The sequence below is a fragment of the Lipotes vexillifer genome, unplaced genomic scaffold, assembly GCF_000442215.2.
Source record: "Lipotes vexillifer unplaced genomic scaffold, Lipotes_vexillifer_v1.1 scaffold773, whole genome shotgun sequence".
In the NCBI taxonomy this organism is placed as follows: Eukaryota; Metazoa; Chordata; class Mammalia; order Artiodactyla; family Lipotidae; genus Lipotes; species Lipotes vexillifer.
The window spans coordinates 211,213-229,809 of NW_006786767.1; the positions used below are offsets into that span (position 1 = coordinate 211,213).

At 37.8% G+C, this 18,597-nt stretch overlaps 1 protein-coding gene and 1 non-coding gene across 2 annotated transcripts in view; one reads left to right on the top strand and one right to left on the bottom strand.

Moving 5' to 3' along the window:
- The window catches only part of RNF115 (ring finger protein 115), a 59,943-nt gene that overhangs the window by 15,501 nt on the left and 25,845 nt on the right, over positions 1 to 18,597 (top strand). The window contains exons 2-4 of the mRNA XM_007459362.1: positions 4,026 to 4,084; positions 7,752 to 7,794; positions 15,591 to 15,802. Coding sequence (XP_007459424.1) covers positions 4,026 to 4,084; positions 7,752 to 7,794; positions 15,591 to 15,802 — 314 coding nt within the window. The remainder of the gene's footprint in view (positions 1 to 4,025; positions 4,085 to 7,751; positions 7,795 to 15,590; positions 15,803 to 18,597) is intronic.
- Positions 8,884 to 8,955, bottom strand: TRNAE-UUC (transfer RNA glutamic acid (anticodon UUC)). The gene has a single exon. It is a non-coding gene; the product is annotated as a tRNA-Glu (tRNA).

The following is an 18,597-nucleotide window of genomic DNA, read 5'->3' on the forward strand; positions in this document are numbered from 1 at the left end:
AGTGCAGGGGACACGGGTTCAAGCCCTGGTCCAGGAAGTTCCCACATGCCACGGAGCAACGAAGCTCATGTGCCACAACTACTGAGCCTGCACTCTAGAGCCCACGGAGCCACAACTGCTGAGCCCTCATGCCACAACTACTGAAGCCCACGCACCTAGAGCCCAGGCTCCGCTACAAGAGAAGCCACCACAATGAGAAGCCTGTGCATCACAATGAAGAGTAGCCCCTGCTCCCCGAAACTAGAGAAAGCCCGTGCACAACAATGAAGACCCAACGCAGCCAAAAATAAATAAATAATAAATTTATTTAAAAAAAAAAGTAGAATAGTATAAGAAGCCCACATGTACCCAGGTTCAGTAATTATCAACTCATGGCCAATATTCTTCATTCACCTCCACCCTTACACAACATCCCATCTCCAGGTTAGTTTGAAGCAGTTGCTGGAAATCAGGGGGAAATTAGTGTGATTTCAGAAGAAAATGGTAGTAGTAAATAGAGTGCTATCAGGCCTTTAAAAAGAAAATCTAGAAACTGGAACTATAGTATCTTCAGAATGTTACTTTTGGGTTTTTAGGCTTCCAAGAGAATGGTTTTCTCAGACCAGACCTTTGTTCTGAGATCAGACTACTGAAGTATGTAGGAGACAAGTATACATTTTTTACTTTGATAATTAGAGAATGACAGGCTTGTGAATTCTGAAAAGTTCTCTGTATTTCCTGTAATGTTGATTTTAAGAGGAATAGTTCATGGCTGAGAGGTTGGTTTGTTCTATAATAAGCTACTTTTATCAAGAATAATTCACAGAGCATTTGGAAGGAATTTTGGTTCTCTTCCCTGTAATCAAAATAGAATTACCTAGAAACGTTTGATTGTGCTAGTAAATGGAAGGAGTACCTAGTGGCAGGAAGAAGCCACTAGGTACTCCTGTAATTATAGAACTTCTGTAATTTGGTTTATACCTCTGAAGTGTCCTGTTCTGTGAAGGAGGTATCTATGATGGCTGACAGCCTGATTCCTAGAACCATGACTGGGATCATGAAGAGAGGACTTGTACATTTCTCTTCTGTAAATCAGTGTGATTCTTGCTTCAAGTCTTCTTTGTCTTCCCAATTGTAATATCTGCCTTTTGAAATTATTTTCTCTCTACCAGAGCTCTAAACATTATTGGAAGTTTAGTATCAATGTAGACCACCCTTTAAGTCTAAAGACCTTCATACTTACTCCACTTTAGCCAGCTACCCCCATAGCTGTATCTTGGACTTTGTGATCATCCAGAACATTGCTACTTCTGAAATCTTAGGCTTCACTCTCCCATGAGCAGGCCACAACTTCTTAAGCTTCCAGCTCTTTTCTTTACTTCCACTCCAACCATCCTCTAATTGTATTAGATTCTGGTACTTTGACTCCTAGTTGTGAGGTGTGTGGCAAGTAATTTCATGTTTGTTTATTCAATAAATATTTATTGAACACCTTTCTGCCCTAGGGATATAATGGTAAACAAAACTGATCTGGACCCTACCTTTATGAAACTTAAAACTTATTGAATGGTGACAGACATTAAAAAAGCATTAAACAAATATATAATTACAAATTGTGATAAGTGCTATAAAGGAATGAACAGGGTGCTATAGGAGAAAATAATAAGAGGAAACCACTTTAGATTGGATGATGAAAGAGGGACTTTCTGACATGACCTTAAAATGGAGACCTAAAGGACTAGAAGTCCCTTGCCATGCAAAAAGTTAGGGGAAGCGTGTTTCAGTCGTAGGAGCAGAATGTATGAAAGCTTGAGGTAGGAATGAGCTTGATGAGTTAGAAGAACTGAAAGGAGGTCCTTGTAGCTGGAATTCACTGAGGGAGGGTAGCCTGAAATGAGGTTGGCAAGTTTAACAGACCGGCTGAATTAGGGCCTTGTAAGGCATGTTTAAGAGTTTGATTTTATTCTAAGTGTTTTTGGAAATAGTTGAAAGGTTTTAAGATGGGAAATGATATATGGTCCATTTTATGTTTTAAAAAGATCATTCTGACTTCTTCATGCAGAACAGATGGGAAAAGGCTAGAAGAGAAGCAGGACAACACTTAAGAGGGAAGTTATTCCTTGTCTAGAGCCAGTGTTGGCTTGGGTTAAGATAGTAAGGCAGTGGGGCAAGGAGTAGGTTTGAGAAATGTGTTCATGGTAGGAGTGCCATGATTTGATGGTTGGATGTGGAAGATAACAGAGAGGCAGGTGTTAGGAATGACTCCCAGTTTTCTGGTATGAACAAACTGGTAATGCCGCCTCTTGAGTGTGTGTGTGTAAGAGAGAGAAAGAGCATGAGAGAAAATACGTATGAGGATAAATGAATCTGGAGTTCAGAAGAGTGGCCTGGGTTAGAGAGAGACATTTGGGAGTTGTTCCACATATGGGATATTTATTTATTTATTTTTATTTTTAATTTTTTTCAGACAGGGGATTTTCAAGCAATGGGAATGAGTGAGAGAGGAAGAGAAAAGAAAGAGGAGGGCCTGGCACTGGGATGGTGACAAATCACATTTTGTAATTGATTTTTTTTCTTTTTAACTTTAGAATAGATTTAAGGTTAGCCTTCTAAAGTCAATCTCACTCCCTTTCAGATAAACTTTCTTAGTGGGAGAGAAAGGAATGTAGTTAACTGCTGCCTGGGAGGGTGGGGGATGAAGGAGTAGAGGGAGGGGCTCAGGGATTCATATCATCTCCAGATTATTTCATTTCTGGAGTAGTTCACAGTATGCCCATTATGAATGTTTCTCATCTTTCATGTGTATACAGGAGAGAAAAGGTTGAGAGATTTCTAATCCACAGGGTAAAGTTCATGGTAATCTGAAGTTTTCCACAGTCTGGTTCCAGCCTGCCTATTCATACTCATCATACCATTCCCCTCCAACCTAAATGCATGCTGTATTCTGTTGTTACAGTTTTTAACCCATAATTTCCTTTTTTTACTGAGCAAACAGAGTACTGTTTTAAGTCTCTGTTTCAGATAAAGCCTTCCCTGATTCCCTCAGGCGGGCTTCGGTATTTGTTTATATTTCCAATGTGCACTGATTAAAGAAAGTCTTTTATTAAATTTTACTGTTTCTTGCATTGACTGTCTCCTCACCAAACTAATCGCCTTGACAGAAGGGATTGGTCTTTTTTCTTTATATCTCTTTTAAGAAAGCATTTGAATATTTGAGTTACCATTCTGACTGTCTTTGTTTGAGTAGGCAAATACAGCTTACATTTCCTTCTGATAAGACAAACTTTCAGGTTTAGAAAATATAGAGAGCAAGAAAATAGTTGAAAATGTCTTTCCTAGATCTATTTTAATAGGTAGTTAAAATATACTTTTTTAAAACTATGGTAAGGCAGTCTCTAAATTATATTCTTTCTTATCAGCCCCAAAGCTTGATATTTAAAAGAAATATTTACTTATTTAAAAGAAAGATTCATGGTAGTTAAGGAAATAGAAGCTGATCTAATGGGATTGTTCTGGTTATTTAAATTATCATTTCTATAGAATACCTGAGAATATTAAGTTTTATTTGGAACCACTGATAATCAAAAAGCAGATCAGAAATATTGTAAAACTTCACTGTAAATTCCTAGTCTACAAATTGATTTATTCTGTGATTCAGTTTATGTCTCCTGTATGTACATAGTAAAAAAAAAAATAGCAATTTCTGTACCCATGAATATTATAATCTTCTACTGCTCTGATATATGTAGTGGAACTTTTTCAGTAGATTTGAATAGAAAATTAGATAATGAATTCATTCCAGTTTAAAAAAAATAAAAAACTTTGACATTCTTCTTTTAGTTCTCAGTGGGAACTGCTTGTGAAGCCATTCTGTAGACATCTCATGGAATTCTTTATTTGCCAGAGTATAACAGAAAAAACTGTCCTGGGAGTCAGCAAGTACATACAACATTTCACAGCATCAGCTTGTGTACTGCATATTATTCTGAAACTATATACTTAGCTTTCTGATGAACGACTTTTATTTGTCTTCCTTTCTTTTATAGGAATATATTTGTCCCAGATGTGAATCAGGCTTTATTGAAGAAATGACAGATGATTCCAGGTATTGTACAAGCTCATGAATAAATCAGGCATTCTGTTATCAAAATTATTTTTCTCAGCATCAACTGAATGAATAGAAGGGAATTTGTTTTATAACATACTCTATTGAGAGAGAGAGAAGAAAAGTGGCAGAGCGAAGGGGAAGAAAAATGGGAAAATTTGGAAAATGATGTGATAGTGGGTGTGATGAGATCTACTGTGGCATTCCTTGGAAACCTCTGTATCCATATAATAGTAAATCTGGTAAGTTTTCATATATTTTCTAAGAGTTTGGGGTTCTCTTGGATTATTGGTTGGTTTTTAGTGACCACTCTGTGGCCTAAAGGTAAATTTCTGTTATACCTCTTTGGTGGGCTGGTGAGTGATTTCTGACAAAGTTATCTAGTAAGATAAACAGGCTGTTCTAGCCAGGGAAACTGAGTTGTTGTTCTTGCGGAAGCCTTGGGTCCCTTGTCCTTATTAGGATTATTGTGGTCAAACTTATGCCATCTTGCCACTGTAATATCAGTGTGTTGGTAATGCTTGAATTTGCCTCTTCTTGCTTTTACTAATGGTATAAAACCTATAAAAAGGGGACATTATTTCTGAAAGTGACAGTGTTAAGTATTCCTTCTTGGTTAATATGATTAAAACTATGAAAGCTTAACAAAAAGTAGAATAGTGTTGATAGGAGGGCCTTTTTGGGGTAAATGTAATAACACATTTATTCTTTTGTGGCTATCTGGTTAAACATTGGTTGGACAATTGAAGAAATACTGACTGGGTAAAAAGAATCTGTAATCTGAAGCTTCTTTTAATCTTGGGATGACTTTGGGGATTTTAATGGCAGTAAATAATTCCTTTACTGTTGCTGTTGGCAGAATATAAAATTGAAGGTCCCTTCCACAACCAGGAAAAACTACACATTTTACAGTATGTACAATTAGTTTAACTTTATTAATGATCAGTGATTATATACGTATAAATGAACTGGAGCTTCTGAGGCAACATATGGCATGGGATCTAGTTTGGTACAAACACTTAAGTGTTGATATAATAATCTTGGTTTTAAATAACACAATACCAATTCTAAATCTATAAAGATTAGCTTGATAGCAAAATTAGTAATTTTGTGTGGATGGCATGCTAACTTGGGATAGCTTTTTATTTTGCTATTACAATTGCATCTAATACTTATTTCAAGCAGGTATGCTCTGCATGCATTGAATGAAGAGCATATTGGTTGTTGGGGGGCGATGTTTTCAAAGTTTTTAAATACTAATCCTGGTTTCTTTTGCCCTGTATACAAAGTATGGTTATAAACGAGGTTTGTGAGTAACTGCAGGATGAATCTTTTCTAGCGGGGAACTATGAATTCTATGGATCCTGCTCTCATTTGACTTAATTCTTTTCTTTGTGCCTTTGTAAGTCAAAGCTTGTCCTGTACAGGTGCTATTGGTACCAGATACTCAAATGCAAAGATTATGTCTTTTGAAATATCAATGTTTTAAATAGTTGAAGAAATCTTTGTCTTAGAATCAGTCTTAGAGGTAGCATGGTATTCCCTTCTATAAAGTTCATAAACATTTGCTTATTTGAATACTTAGCAATTACAGTAGTAAGTAGTGGATGGTAAAAATTAATGAGAGCAAGTCCTTATGTAAATATTGGATAATGGGTTCCATTTGCTATTAGACATTTCAGCTAGAGAGGCATCTTGTAAGTTTTCTAAAGCTTTGTAACATTTCTCCGAACGATGTGGTTGTTATTATCCCTTCTCTATGATTAGCCTTATCATTCTTAAAATGCAAAGGAATTTTAAGGAAAGGGAATGCTGAGGGAGTTTCAGGGGGAGAAGAACCTCAAAAGATAGAGTTGATAGCTTTAATTACCAAAGATGTTTGAATTCTTGAAACTATATGGTAAAGTCAGGAAAGAGCCCTGGAAGCGTATCTAGGCTTGAGTAACAAAATGGATACATAGTGGTAGTTCAATTATTTATTTAGCATAGATGTACTGGTACTTTTGGGCTTGTTCTACATTTGAAGTATTTTTTACAAAACATGTTTTAACTTCTGGAGCAAATACCATTGTTAAATGGTTTCTAATTAGAGAATAAGGCCTGAGAATGATGACGTAGAGAATGGCATGAGCCTCGTTTTTTCACTTTTGGTTCCAGACTAACTGGAGTGTGTTTGTTTCTTCAATGAGCTGAGTGCAGTGCCTGGATTGGTATTGTAATTCTGAAAATGAAAGCTATTTATAATAGTTTGTGGACTTTATTTCATTGGGGTGAGTGTGTGCATGCTTGTGTGCTAGTGTGTGTACTTTGGTGTACATGTGTGTGTCTCTTGAAGTAAAAGTGATATCCAGCAGTTCTTGTGATACTTTCCATCCCGTTTCCGCCAAAGTGTGTTAGCCAGTTTCCTCTCTTCTTTGCAGATTTCATGGGGACAGTGGGATCAAATATTTTTCCCCAGTCTTTGGGAATAGGTTTATACATGTGATATTAATTCAACAACTTTTACTTTCCAGTTATCAATATAGGATATGGTAAAGCAGGGTTTTCAAAAGTGGTGAGTGCTCTGTATAATGGCTGATACATAATAAACACATATATTTGTGGTATTAATAAAATACAGTCTTTACCCTCTGAATTTATGTTTATGAAAGGAGGGAAACAAGTAGAAATGGATGAGGCAAATTCTAGATATTTATAATACAAGGTTGAATTTAGAATCAAAGTCAGTGCAGAGGGGTGTGGAGGAGTCTTGTTTGGTTGGTGAGTTTAGAAAAGACTTAATGGAGGATGGGCCCTGAAGGGTGGGTAGGATAATCATAGAATAGGATAAGCTATCAGAAGAAGGAAAAATATTTATTGAGCCCTTTTGTAAGGTGCTAAATATAGTACTAGACCCCTTGCATTACTATATTTAATCATTCCCAATAGTTTCAAATGTTGTGTTCATCTGGTGGTTATATGGTTTTTTAATGTAATATTATTTTGAGAATCTTGTTTTATTTCTCAGCTTCTGAGAATAGATGTTTTTCTTCCTTTGCTCAGATTTGAGTTGCATTGCTGGCTGTGGATCCTTCTTCCTTCTCTGTGATAGTCTCTCTCCCCAATTTTTTTTTAAAATTTATTTATCATATTTATTGATTTTTGGCTGGTTGGGTCTTCGTTGCTGTGTGTGGGCTTTCTCTAGTTGCAGCGAACGGTGGCTACTCTTCGTTGTGGTGTGCGGGCTTCTCATTGCAGTGTCTTCTCTTGTTGCAGAGCATAGGCTCTAGGCGTGCAGGCTTCAGTAGTTGTGGCTCGTGGGCTCTAGAGTGCAGGCTCAGTAGTTGTGGCGCATGGGCTTAGTTGCTCTGCGGCATGTGGGATCTTCCTGGACCAGGGCTTGAACCTGTGTCCCCTGCATTGGCAGGCAGATTTTTAACCACTGCACCACCAGGGAAGCCCTCTCTCCAATTTTTCATTTGGCTTACCCTTGATTTTGTAGTTTGTTATATTTTTCATAGATTAATCCACATGCCAGTTCTTCATAATTTCCTTTGAGGGTGTCATGTTGGGATGAGTTATTTTTCCTTATTGGGATTTGCTCTCATTGTACCATTCTATATTTAGCTTCCAGGAGGGAAGCTTGTTCCTGGGAATAGAATCACTACTCATTGCTTTTTCTCTTCAGTTTTTTAGGTGGTGGCAGCAGCACATCAACACATTTTGCAGAGGTAAGTTTTCCGTTGGCTGTATGGATTCTTTAGATGGTGGGTGGGTGTTAAAACCATGACAGATTTTCACTTCCCAGTGCAGCAAAACATCAGAATGTATAAGAAAAATATGGGCAAGAGTAGTCTTAGAAAGATTTGTGTTCAGTAGTTGGGGCTTTGGCATGTTACTTTTAGTAAACCTTTGATTAGGAGAGAGCTGTGCTATGTTTGAAACCTGGTGGTGTTTTCAGTTCTGTTTTCTGCTTCTATATTGTGTATATGGTGTGAGAATAAAGAGCTTGTGTTGTTTTTTAAATAACAGTGTTGCAGACTCTTAATGATCTGACAGTCAAGTAAAGAACAGGCCAGGATGAGTTGTAATTGAAGTCACAATGAGGCACAGTCTATGATTTTACACAGAGGTACTGGTTTCTAGAGATTACCTTTAATGAATGTAGTAGTTTGTAATTGGAATTTCAGGGCCAGATTAAGGATAAGATATTTGCTTGCCTTCCAGGTCTCAAGATGGGACCTACAATTAATTTCCAGTTCTTTATATAATGCGGCATCCATATTTTTTGGGAAAAATAATCTTAACTAGGATTTGAAAATAAGACATTAATCTGTATCCTTGAATACCATTTTAAATTAAACGCAGTAATTTTCTTTTTCATTTAATCGATTGACTTAAAATCTGGGTTTTTTTGGACCATTTTAACCATTTTTAAGTGTACAATTTAAGTGTACAATTTTAAGTGGTATTAAGTACTCTTTGTTTATTAGCATTTAGAGACTGTTACCTCACAAGGGACAGATCAGCTCTGCCTACAAAAAACACTGGTTTGCTTTCGCTCCTATTGCCGCACAGCTTGGTTAGCTCTAGAAAGCTAACAGATGCTAAAAGAAAAAAAAAAACCTTAAATCCCATAATCAGAATTTCTTTGTGTTTCAGGATCACATTAGCCTTTTTTGGAGATAGTTCAAGTACCTGAAGAACTAGCAAAACTTTTGCTTCTCTCCTTTATCCTCTGAAAATTATCTTAAGACCTGTAGCTCCCAGGTTTTTAAAAAAATTGTTTTGGACTCGCTGCTCAGCTTGCCAGATCTTAGTTCCTCGACCAGGATTTGAACCTGGGCCCTGGCAGTGAAAGCGCCAAGTCCTAACCACTGGACCGCCAGGGAATTCCAAGCTCCCCAGATTTTTCTGTTGTTAGATTTATAGTCAAGAAACTTAATGAAATGTTTGGGTAACAGTCCTGTTTTATTAAGGTATTTTCTTTTACTTATGGTCTGTGGTACTTCTTAATATCCAGTATTCAACTTTTTGCTTAACTCTGAACTGCCTTGGTACATGGGTTGATTAGTGTGATTCAAGACCGATTATGTCTTTGAACTCTCACTTTCTCATTTTGGTGGATGGAAAAATATTACTTAAAATTGATTCTGCTAGCCAGTCCTGGAAGCCTTTCCGGTTTTAGTAATTTTTTTCCTTGTGTATGCTATTCCTGATTACACAGATTTTCACTTACTGGTTATGCATATGCAGAAGAGACTTCATCTGATTTTCCTTAAGTGTTAGTTCTCTTTTAGGAGATGGAAATACATTGGTCTGTCAGTTTTATAGATATGACTCACCAGGAGGAGATGCATTCAGAAGAAAAATAAATATATATAGTCAGTTTCCTAAGTTTAGTAATGCTAAATCTGACACTAACTGCATAAGTTATCCTTCAGGTGTTGAAGTGATTTTGCTTAGTCATAGCCTGTGACTTCATGTTCTTAAGGGTTTGTAGCAAGGGCATGATTATGCCCAGTTTTCCCTTGTCATCATGCCTGAATATTTCAGTTTTCTCCTTTTTAAACGATATTTTGCACTTAAAAAATAGAAAAAAAAAGTCTTATCTTTTAATACTGTAGAAGTTGTCAGGGATTTAAAATAATCATCTAAGAAGTATATGTTTAGTGCACTTCCAGCACTCTGCTAGAAGTAGGGGCAAGAAGCAAATGTTACGGTTGCCTTGCCAGCATGGAACTTATAATTTAGTTGGGAAACAAGTGCAAACATATGAAACAGATATGAAAACAAGTGTGTACAGAGAGTATAATAAACTTAATTTGGGGATGTAACAAGTACAGTAGAAGGGAGAGATTAGGTGGGCTGCAGTCTTTGGGAAGACTAAAATCTTTAGGAAAGAGGTCAAATGACATAGTGATATGCACGGATCCAGACTGCCTGAGTTTAAACCCTGGGTCTACTGCTTACTGACTAGGTAACCTGGGCAAAATTACTTAGAATTTCTCTGTGCCTCTGTTTTCTCCTTTATAAGTTGGGGAAAATAATAATACCTACCTCAGAGGGTTGTCATGAGGATTAGGTGAGTTGATACATGCCAGATGTGTGGGCCAGTGTGCCTGCCATATAGTGAGCGCTTAATAAATTTTAGCCATTATTAAGACTTCATGGAGAAGGTAAAACTCCTTAACGGAGAAGGTAAAGCAAGGCTTCAGGTACTAGGGCCTTAAAGGGTATGTGGAATTTAGATAAGCAAAGAGGTGAGAAACGCTATCTCAAGGTAGTATTCGTAGGCCATAAGGTCTTATACCCATGTCCCTGGAGGAAAAACTTAGAAAGAAAATTATGTGTGGAGAGGGCTTCCCTCGTTGCACAGTGGTTAAGAATCCGCCTGCCAATGCAGGGGACATGGGTTCGAGCCCTGGTCCAGGAAGATCCCACATGCCTCAGAGCAACTAAGCCCGTGTGCCACAACCACCGAGCCTGCACTCTAGAGCCCGTGAGCCACAACTACTGAGTCCATGTGCCACAACTACTGAAGCCCGCGCGCCTATAGCCCATGCTCTGCAACAAGAGAAGCCACCACAATAAGAAGCCCGCGCACTGCAACGAAGAGTAGCCCCCCTCACCGCAACTAGAAAAAGTCCATGCGCAGCAATGAAGACCCAATGCAGCCAAAAATCAATCAATCAATCAATAAATAAAAAGAAAATTATGTGTGGGAACGAAAGCTATTTTTCTTTTCTATATTTCAGTTGGTAATTTCAGCAAAGGCTTATGCTCAATTTTGCTCTGTTTTTCTTCAGCCGGAGTTGCTTGTACAATGAAGAGGTTTTCTTAATTAGCATTTACTAATAGCTGAATTCTTAAAATACTAGATATATCAGAAGAGCCTTAGTCCAAGCAAAATTTCTAATTTAATTGGTATTGATTTTTTTTTCTGAATTGGGTCTGGGGTGGGGGAGATAGGGAGGGTGGATGAGGATGGAGGAGGGTTGCCAGTTGAATGGGAACTATGAGTGATGTGTGAGGGTCAGTGGAGAGTGAATCTAGAAATGTTGCTAGCAGTTTGTAGAGAGAGAGGACATAGCTATACTGAGGTTCCTGTTGATAACCTGGGGAATGGAGCCCATGGCTATCTGAGGGGTTTCATTGGCTACTTGAAAGCTTCTGACCATGACCTGGTGCCAGTGAGACATCTGATCGGAAGGTCTCAACTTACCTCAGTTTTATCACTTCAGTGCAAGAGCGGCTGTAGCTGCTGCCTCAGATTAGCAGAAAATAAGATAGATGGCTTTCTAGAAAAAGAACTCCCAGGTGTGCAAGAAGGCAGGGTACTCTGAGCAGTCTGATTTATATGTATTTAAATAAAGTTTGTTTTGCTACATATGCAGCATTACAATGGGTAATAAAAAAGGTATTAAAAAGCATCTGGAGTCCCACTATTCTAAGAGCCCGCTTTCTCCATACATTTCCTTTCAGGTTTTGTCTTGAGGCGTAGATACTGAAAAATATTGTAACAACATTAAGAAGATTTTTTAAAAATGAAAAATCTTCCATATTCTCATTACCTTATTTTTGCTTTATTTATTTATTTATTTTTAATACTTTCCATTTCTCACATGCTTCATAACTTTTCAGATATAATCATAGGAGGTACTGTATTGTATTTCTGATTTTTAAAATTTACTTAGGATTATGTCATAAATCTTTTTTCTTATCTCTTCATAGTTATAAGAATTATATATTTTATGACTTCATATTATTTCATGCCTGTGCTATATTAAACTGTTATCCTGTGTTAAAACCTGTCCAGTTATATGGGATGGTTGATAATTGATCATACCTCTTCCCTCCATCTGAGCGTCTAGAACATACTGAGAAATAAAACATAGACGCCAGGCAGATGGAAATAAAGATTTAGTTTTTATTCAGCCAAATTGGAGAGCACAGTTGATCTGTGGCCAAATGGACATCCTAAGTCTGCACAGGATGACCCACTTGAGAATTAGAGGCTGCTGAGCAGGCACAAATACTCAGTACCACTTCTTTTGCATTTGTGCATTTGTCCTTATAAATGAACTCCATCCATTGGAGAAATGCGAATTAGCAAATGTTAGACTTTTGCCACTCACCAATCAGATGCATCACTCCTCTGGTAGGGAAGAGTAATGAGGAATGAATGAAGAGGTCAGAGGTGAACATGAAAGCTCTGATTCCTCTCTCCTCCCCTTTGGGTTTATTAATTTAAGTTTATAGTTAGCAGGGGTCTGGGACTAGTACCTCTGGTAGTTAGGGGAGGAGATCAGTAGGCTTTGAGGGCAGTTTTACTTCCACCTTCATGAAGGCTCTCTCCATTACCAGCTCATGCTCTTTTGTGTGTGCTCCTGGGACCTGTGGAGAAAGCTCTGAAATAATCAAGAACAACATAAAGTTAAATTAAATTGAACTACAATAAATAAAAGTGTTGATATTCTACTGTTTTTGACCTACAAAGATGGTAATTTTAAATGATTAAACGTAGTGAAAAGAAGTTAAAGATTTCAAACCTTTAACTTTCCTTTACCACGTAAATCATCCTTTACCTGTTTGCTGTTCTTCCCAGTCTCAGCCAGAGGGCTTGTACTCAAATGCCAGGTAGAGTTTGGGTTCTTTGAGCAGCTGCAGCCTGGATGGGATCTTAAAGGTTGAATTAACTCAACCAAATCTTTCATCTGTCTCACTTTTTAGTATGAAGGGTTAAAATAGCTCATTTCACAGTGCTGCCTACTTCACATCCAGTCCATTTGGAAATATCAAGTAAAACTCCTGAGCTCTTCAACAGTTGTTCAAAGAATAACTATGTTTATGTCATTCATGACTAAGTTCACATCAGTAATACTGTTGCCAAGCAAAGACCATAACAAACTCAATGGTAGCTGAAGGAAGAAGAGTGAAACAGAAAACAGTCTTGGTGTCAGCCTTGCCAGTTTTTTGTTCAGTGACTGCCAGTTGACCAGAGTCCATAGCCTCTAAATTTAATCTCATTTGGGAAAAGGTGCCTTTCAAGAGATTGTTTATGGCAGAGTGTTTACATTTTGGGGGGTGGGTGGGCATTGGACATCGTATTTTTTTCTTTGTGAATGACATTTGAATACTCTGTTTTTATAAAATTTAGGAATTTGCCATAGTCACCCATAGTCTTTTGTAAAAAAATTTATTTATTTTTGGCTGCGTTGGGTCTTTGTTGCTGTGCGTGGGCTTTCTCTAGTGGCTGTGAGTGGAGGCTACTCTTGGTGGCAGTGCACGGGCTTCTCGTTGTGGTGACTTCTCTTGTTGCGGAGCATGGGCTCTAGGTGTGTGCGGGCTTCAGTAGTTGTGGCATGTGGGCTCAGTAGTTGTGGCACATGGGCTCAGTAGTTGTGGCTCACGGGCTCTAGTGCATAGGCTCAGTAGTTGTGGCGCACGGGCTTAGTTGCTTTGCAGCCTGAGGGATCTTCCTGGACCAGGTCTTGAACCCGGGTCCCCTGCATTGGCAGGTGGATTCTCAACCACCATGCCACCAGGGAAACCGCTCACCCATAGTCTTGAGATTTGTTGTGAGAGTCCTTTCTTTCCCAGCCAGCATATTATAAACCTCTTAATTTCCTTTTATTTTTGAGCCTTATATTCCAGCTATCCCTGAGCTGATTTGAGGATGAGCACTGTTTTTATTTTTCTTTCAATATCCACTGCTCTTGGTCGTCATTCTAGTGCTTCTTATTCTTTTTAAAAAACTATTCCAGTTATCCTTAATTTATTGAACAAATAAATTTATTTTCTAGAGACCCAATGCAGCCAAAAATAAAATGAATACATAAATAAATAAATTTATTTAAAAGAAAAAACTTGTATCCAGGCTATGTAGAGACCTTTTAAAATGGAATAATGAGAAAACAACCCAGTTTCAGAAAATGGCAAAAGATTTGAACAATCTACTTCACCAAAGAAGATATTTAGATGGCCAAAAAAAAAAAAATGCTCAACATCATTAGTCATTAGGGAATTGCAAATTAAAACCACAATGAGGGAATTCTTTGGCGGTCCAGTGGTTAGGACTCTGCTTCCACTGCAGAGGGCATGGGTTCAGTCCCTGGTTGGAGAACTAATATCCCACATGCCGCGTGGCATGGCCAAAAAATAAAAATCACCAAAATGAAATACCACTATACCACTTACAGCATGGTTAAAATTTAAGACTGACCATATTAACTTTTGGTGAGGCTCTGGAGCAACTGAAATTGAATGTAAAAATGGTACAACCACTTTAGAAAACAGGCTAGCTGTTTTTAAAAAAAGATAAAAATACATCAGCCATATGATTCAGCCATTCCACTCCTCTAAGATATGTACATAATTGTTCATAGTAACTATTTGTAATAATAAAAAATTAGAAACAACCCAAATGCCTGTCAACAGGTGGATGGATAAACAGATAAATAAAATTTAAATTATTTCAGAGGTAACTTGTTTTTTTTTCCATTTATTCTTTGTTTAGTGATTCCTTGGCCAAACCGAACAAACACTCCCCCCACCAAGACCCTTTTAGTAAAAAGTGTGTACAATAGAATGGTCTTAACACTGCTTTGTCACAGCTTTGCCACAGCTTTCTGATGAACCTTCTATAAGTTAAGTATTTTATAGACACCGGTCTTCACTTTGTGGTGATGCCTTTTTTTACAAGTGTATAAATACATCCATTTTGTTTAATCTTTATTCTATAGTGGAAATGTGGATGTCATTGTTACAAAACACAAGGTTGTAATATTGATCCAGATGGTTGACTATGCTTAGGACAGAAGTTCATGATCACCTTTGGCTCAAGTTTTTATTTTTAGTATGGGAAACTGGTCAGAGGCATGTGGATCTGAGCTCAGTGTTAAGGTCCAGACATTGGCTTGTTTCTTTTTTTGTTTTTAAATTATTTAATTTATTTTTGGCAGCGTTGGGTCTTCATTGCTGCGTTGCGGGCTTTATCTAGTTGCGGTGAGCGGCGGCTGCTCTTCGTTGCAGCGCGCGGGCTTCTCATTGCGGTGGCTTCCCTTGTTGCACAGCACAGGCTCTAGGCACACAGGCTTCAGTAGTTGCAGCATGCAGGCTCAGTAGTTGTGGCTCGCGGGCTCTAGAGTGCAGGCTCAGTAGTTGTGGCTCTTGGGTTTAGTTGCTCCGTGGCATGTGGGATCTTCCCGGAGCAGGGCTCGAACCCATGTCCCCTGCGTTTGCAGGTGGATTCTTAACCACTGCGCCACCAGGGAAGTCCTGGCTTGTTTCTATATGAAGGAAATAGTTTTTTGGTATATAAATTTTTCCCCCTGTGCATATACTTGAAAGACTTCTCTTTTCTCCTCCGTGAAATTGGAGAAGCATACATTTCTTTAATTTGGAACTGCTGAATTTTGAAGTGTTAAAAGTTAATCCTCTCTTTTTTCAGTATTTCTTCTTCCTGTTTCCTCTTTCTCCTTTTCTTAAAACCAGTAACATGTGGTTTATTTCTGGTTTTTACTAGTTCTGGGACCATTTGGACCCCACGATGTTTTTCCAAGATTTTAGACCCTTTCTAAGTAGCAGTCTCCTGGACCAAGATAATAGAGCCAATGAGAGGGGTCACCAAACTCACACTGACTTCTGGGGACCAAGTCGGCCGCCACGGCTGTCAGTGACTCAAAGATACAGATCTCGAGGAAGTACTCGTCCTGATAGATCCCCTGCTTTTGAAAGGTGAGTGCAAAGTTGTTATTTAAGTTCTTTTAAAGGGTAGTTTCAATGAAGGACATATTGACATAATCTAATCTGTATAAGGTTTTCATACTTATTACCTTTGTGGACAAGATGGGGATATATATACAGAATGAAAATGAAGCTAAATTGAGTGTCTATACTCAACTAGTATAGTTTACTGATGATGATAAACTGAAGGGTGATAAAACTAATGATATAGGTCTCTGGTTAATATTTTTATTAATATTTCAATTAATATATCAGTGATATGTTTGTCAGAACTTCAGAAGATACTGAAAGGGATAGCAGATATATTGGATGACATTAGGATTCAAAAAGACCTCAGTAGATTAGAGCAATGGACTTAATATGAAATTTAATAATGATATAGAGTCTTCTGCAAAACATTCATGCAACAAATATTTATTGATTGTCTTTTATGCTGGGACACTTGTACTGGATACTGGGGATATAATGGTGAGCATCTTGGGTTTAGTTGCTCCGTGGCATGTGGGATCTTCCCGGAGCAGGGCTCGAACCCATGTCCCCTGCGTTTGCAGGTGGATTCTTAACCACTGCGCCACCAGGGAAGTCCTGGCTTGTTTCTATATGAAGGAAATAGTTTTTTGGTATATAAATTTTTCCCCCTGTGCATATACTTGAAAGACTTCTCTTTTCTCCTCCGTGAAATTGGAGAAGCATACATTTCTTTAATTTGGAACTGCTGAATTTTGAAGTGTTAAAAGTTAATCCTCTCTTTTTTCAGTATTTCTTCTTCCTGTTTCCTCTTTCTCCTTTTCTTAAAACCAGTAACATGTGGTTTATTTCTGGTTTTTACTAGTTCTGGGACCATTTGGACCCCACGATGTTTTTCCAAGATTTTAGACCCTTTCTAAGTAGCAGTCTCCTGGACCAAGATAATAGAGCCAATGAGAGGGGTCACCAAACTCACACTGACTTCTGGGGACCAAGTCGGCCGCCACGGCTGTCAGTGACTCAAAGATACAGATCTCGAGGAAGTACTCGTCCTGATAGATCCCCTGCTTTTGAAAGGTGAGTGCAAAGTTGTTATTTAAGTTCTTTTAAAGGGTAGTTTCAATGAAGGACATATTGACATAATCTAATCTGTATAAGGTTTTCATACTTATTACCTTTGTGGACAAGATGGGGATATATATACAGAATGAAAATGAAGCTAAATTGAGTGTCTATACTCAACTAGTATAGTTTACTGATGATGATAAACTGAAGGGTGATAAAACTAATGATATAGGTCTCTGGTTAATATTTTTATTAATATTTCAATTAATATATCAGTGATATGTTTGTCAGAACTTCAGAAGATACTGAAAGGGATAGCAGATATATTGGATGACATTAGGATTCAAAAAGACCTCAGTAGATTAGAGCAATGGACTTAATATGAAATTTAATAATGATATAGAGTCTTCTGCAAAACATTCATGCAACAAATATTTATTGATTGTCTTTTATGCTGGGACACTTGTACTGGATACTGGGGATATAATGGTGAGCAAAACAGATGGTGGTACTTGATCTCATGGATCCCATTTAGTAGGAATAATAAACACTAATTTTTCTAAAGTGTTTGCTATATGCATAGGATTGTGCTTCATGCTTTTTCTGCTTATCTCATTTAATCCATATAAAATGGTAGGTATTGTTGCTATTCTCATTTTATATAAGAATAAACCAAGACTCAGAGAAGTAAGGTAACTTGGATCAGTGGTGAATCTAGGACTTGAACCCAGGGATATATGCATCTTGTGCTGCACTGAGATAGCAGCTGCTAGCCACATGTGGTTATATCAATTTAAATTAATTAAAAGTTAAAAAGACTCAAAATTCCTCAGTCACATTCGCCACTTTTCAAGGGCTCAGTAACCACAGATATCGAGTAGACACCATATTTCACAGCACAGGTTTTAAACATTTCCATCATCTCCGAAAGTCCTATTGGACACTGCTGTTCTAGAGTCTACACTCCCCTCCCCTCCACACACCTAGATTTTACTATTAATATTTTACTATACTTACATTATCACATATCTATCCATTGATTTGTCCATTAGTTCGTCTTATATTTTGTAAATTTCAAAGTTAGTTGCAGACAGTCTTTCTTAGGACAATTACAGGATATGGGAAGTCTGATTTAATGGGATTGTCTAGGACAAAAGCCATGATATCTTAGACTTTTAATATCTTATGGTGCTCAGAGGTAAATCCATCATTTCCTGTGCCAGTTAAACTGTATCTATATTACTTTCCCTTTACTACCTGGCTTGTACCCTATTGAACTACTCAACTACAGTTCATCTAAACTTTTACATCCTATGCTTTTTCTCCCACCCGCTAAACTGCCAGTCAGTGCTGTGGTCCACTTTTCCATGCTCCTTTACTTGGCGATGGATAAGTACTGCTGGAGGAAAATCATATAAATGTGCCCATTGGTGCCCCTGCAGCTGGTAAAGGGCATTTAATCTCCATTAAACTGTCAGTGCTTTAAATTTGCATTACCCTCTGTAAATATTTTGAACGATCACTACATTTCAGTCTCCGAATTTCCTATCTAGTAGATGATTCTCAGCAGCTTATTTGTATTCTTCATTATAAAAATTAGGACTTTAGGCATGAACTCCCCAAATCCCTGTGCCCAACTTCTTTGACATCAGTATTTATTTTTCCTTCCAGTCTCCTGAGATGAGGTTTCCTTTCTTTTTTTCAAAGCAACTCCATCAGCCCATGTACCTATTTCTTTTGAGATTTTGTTTCAT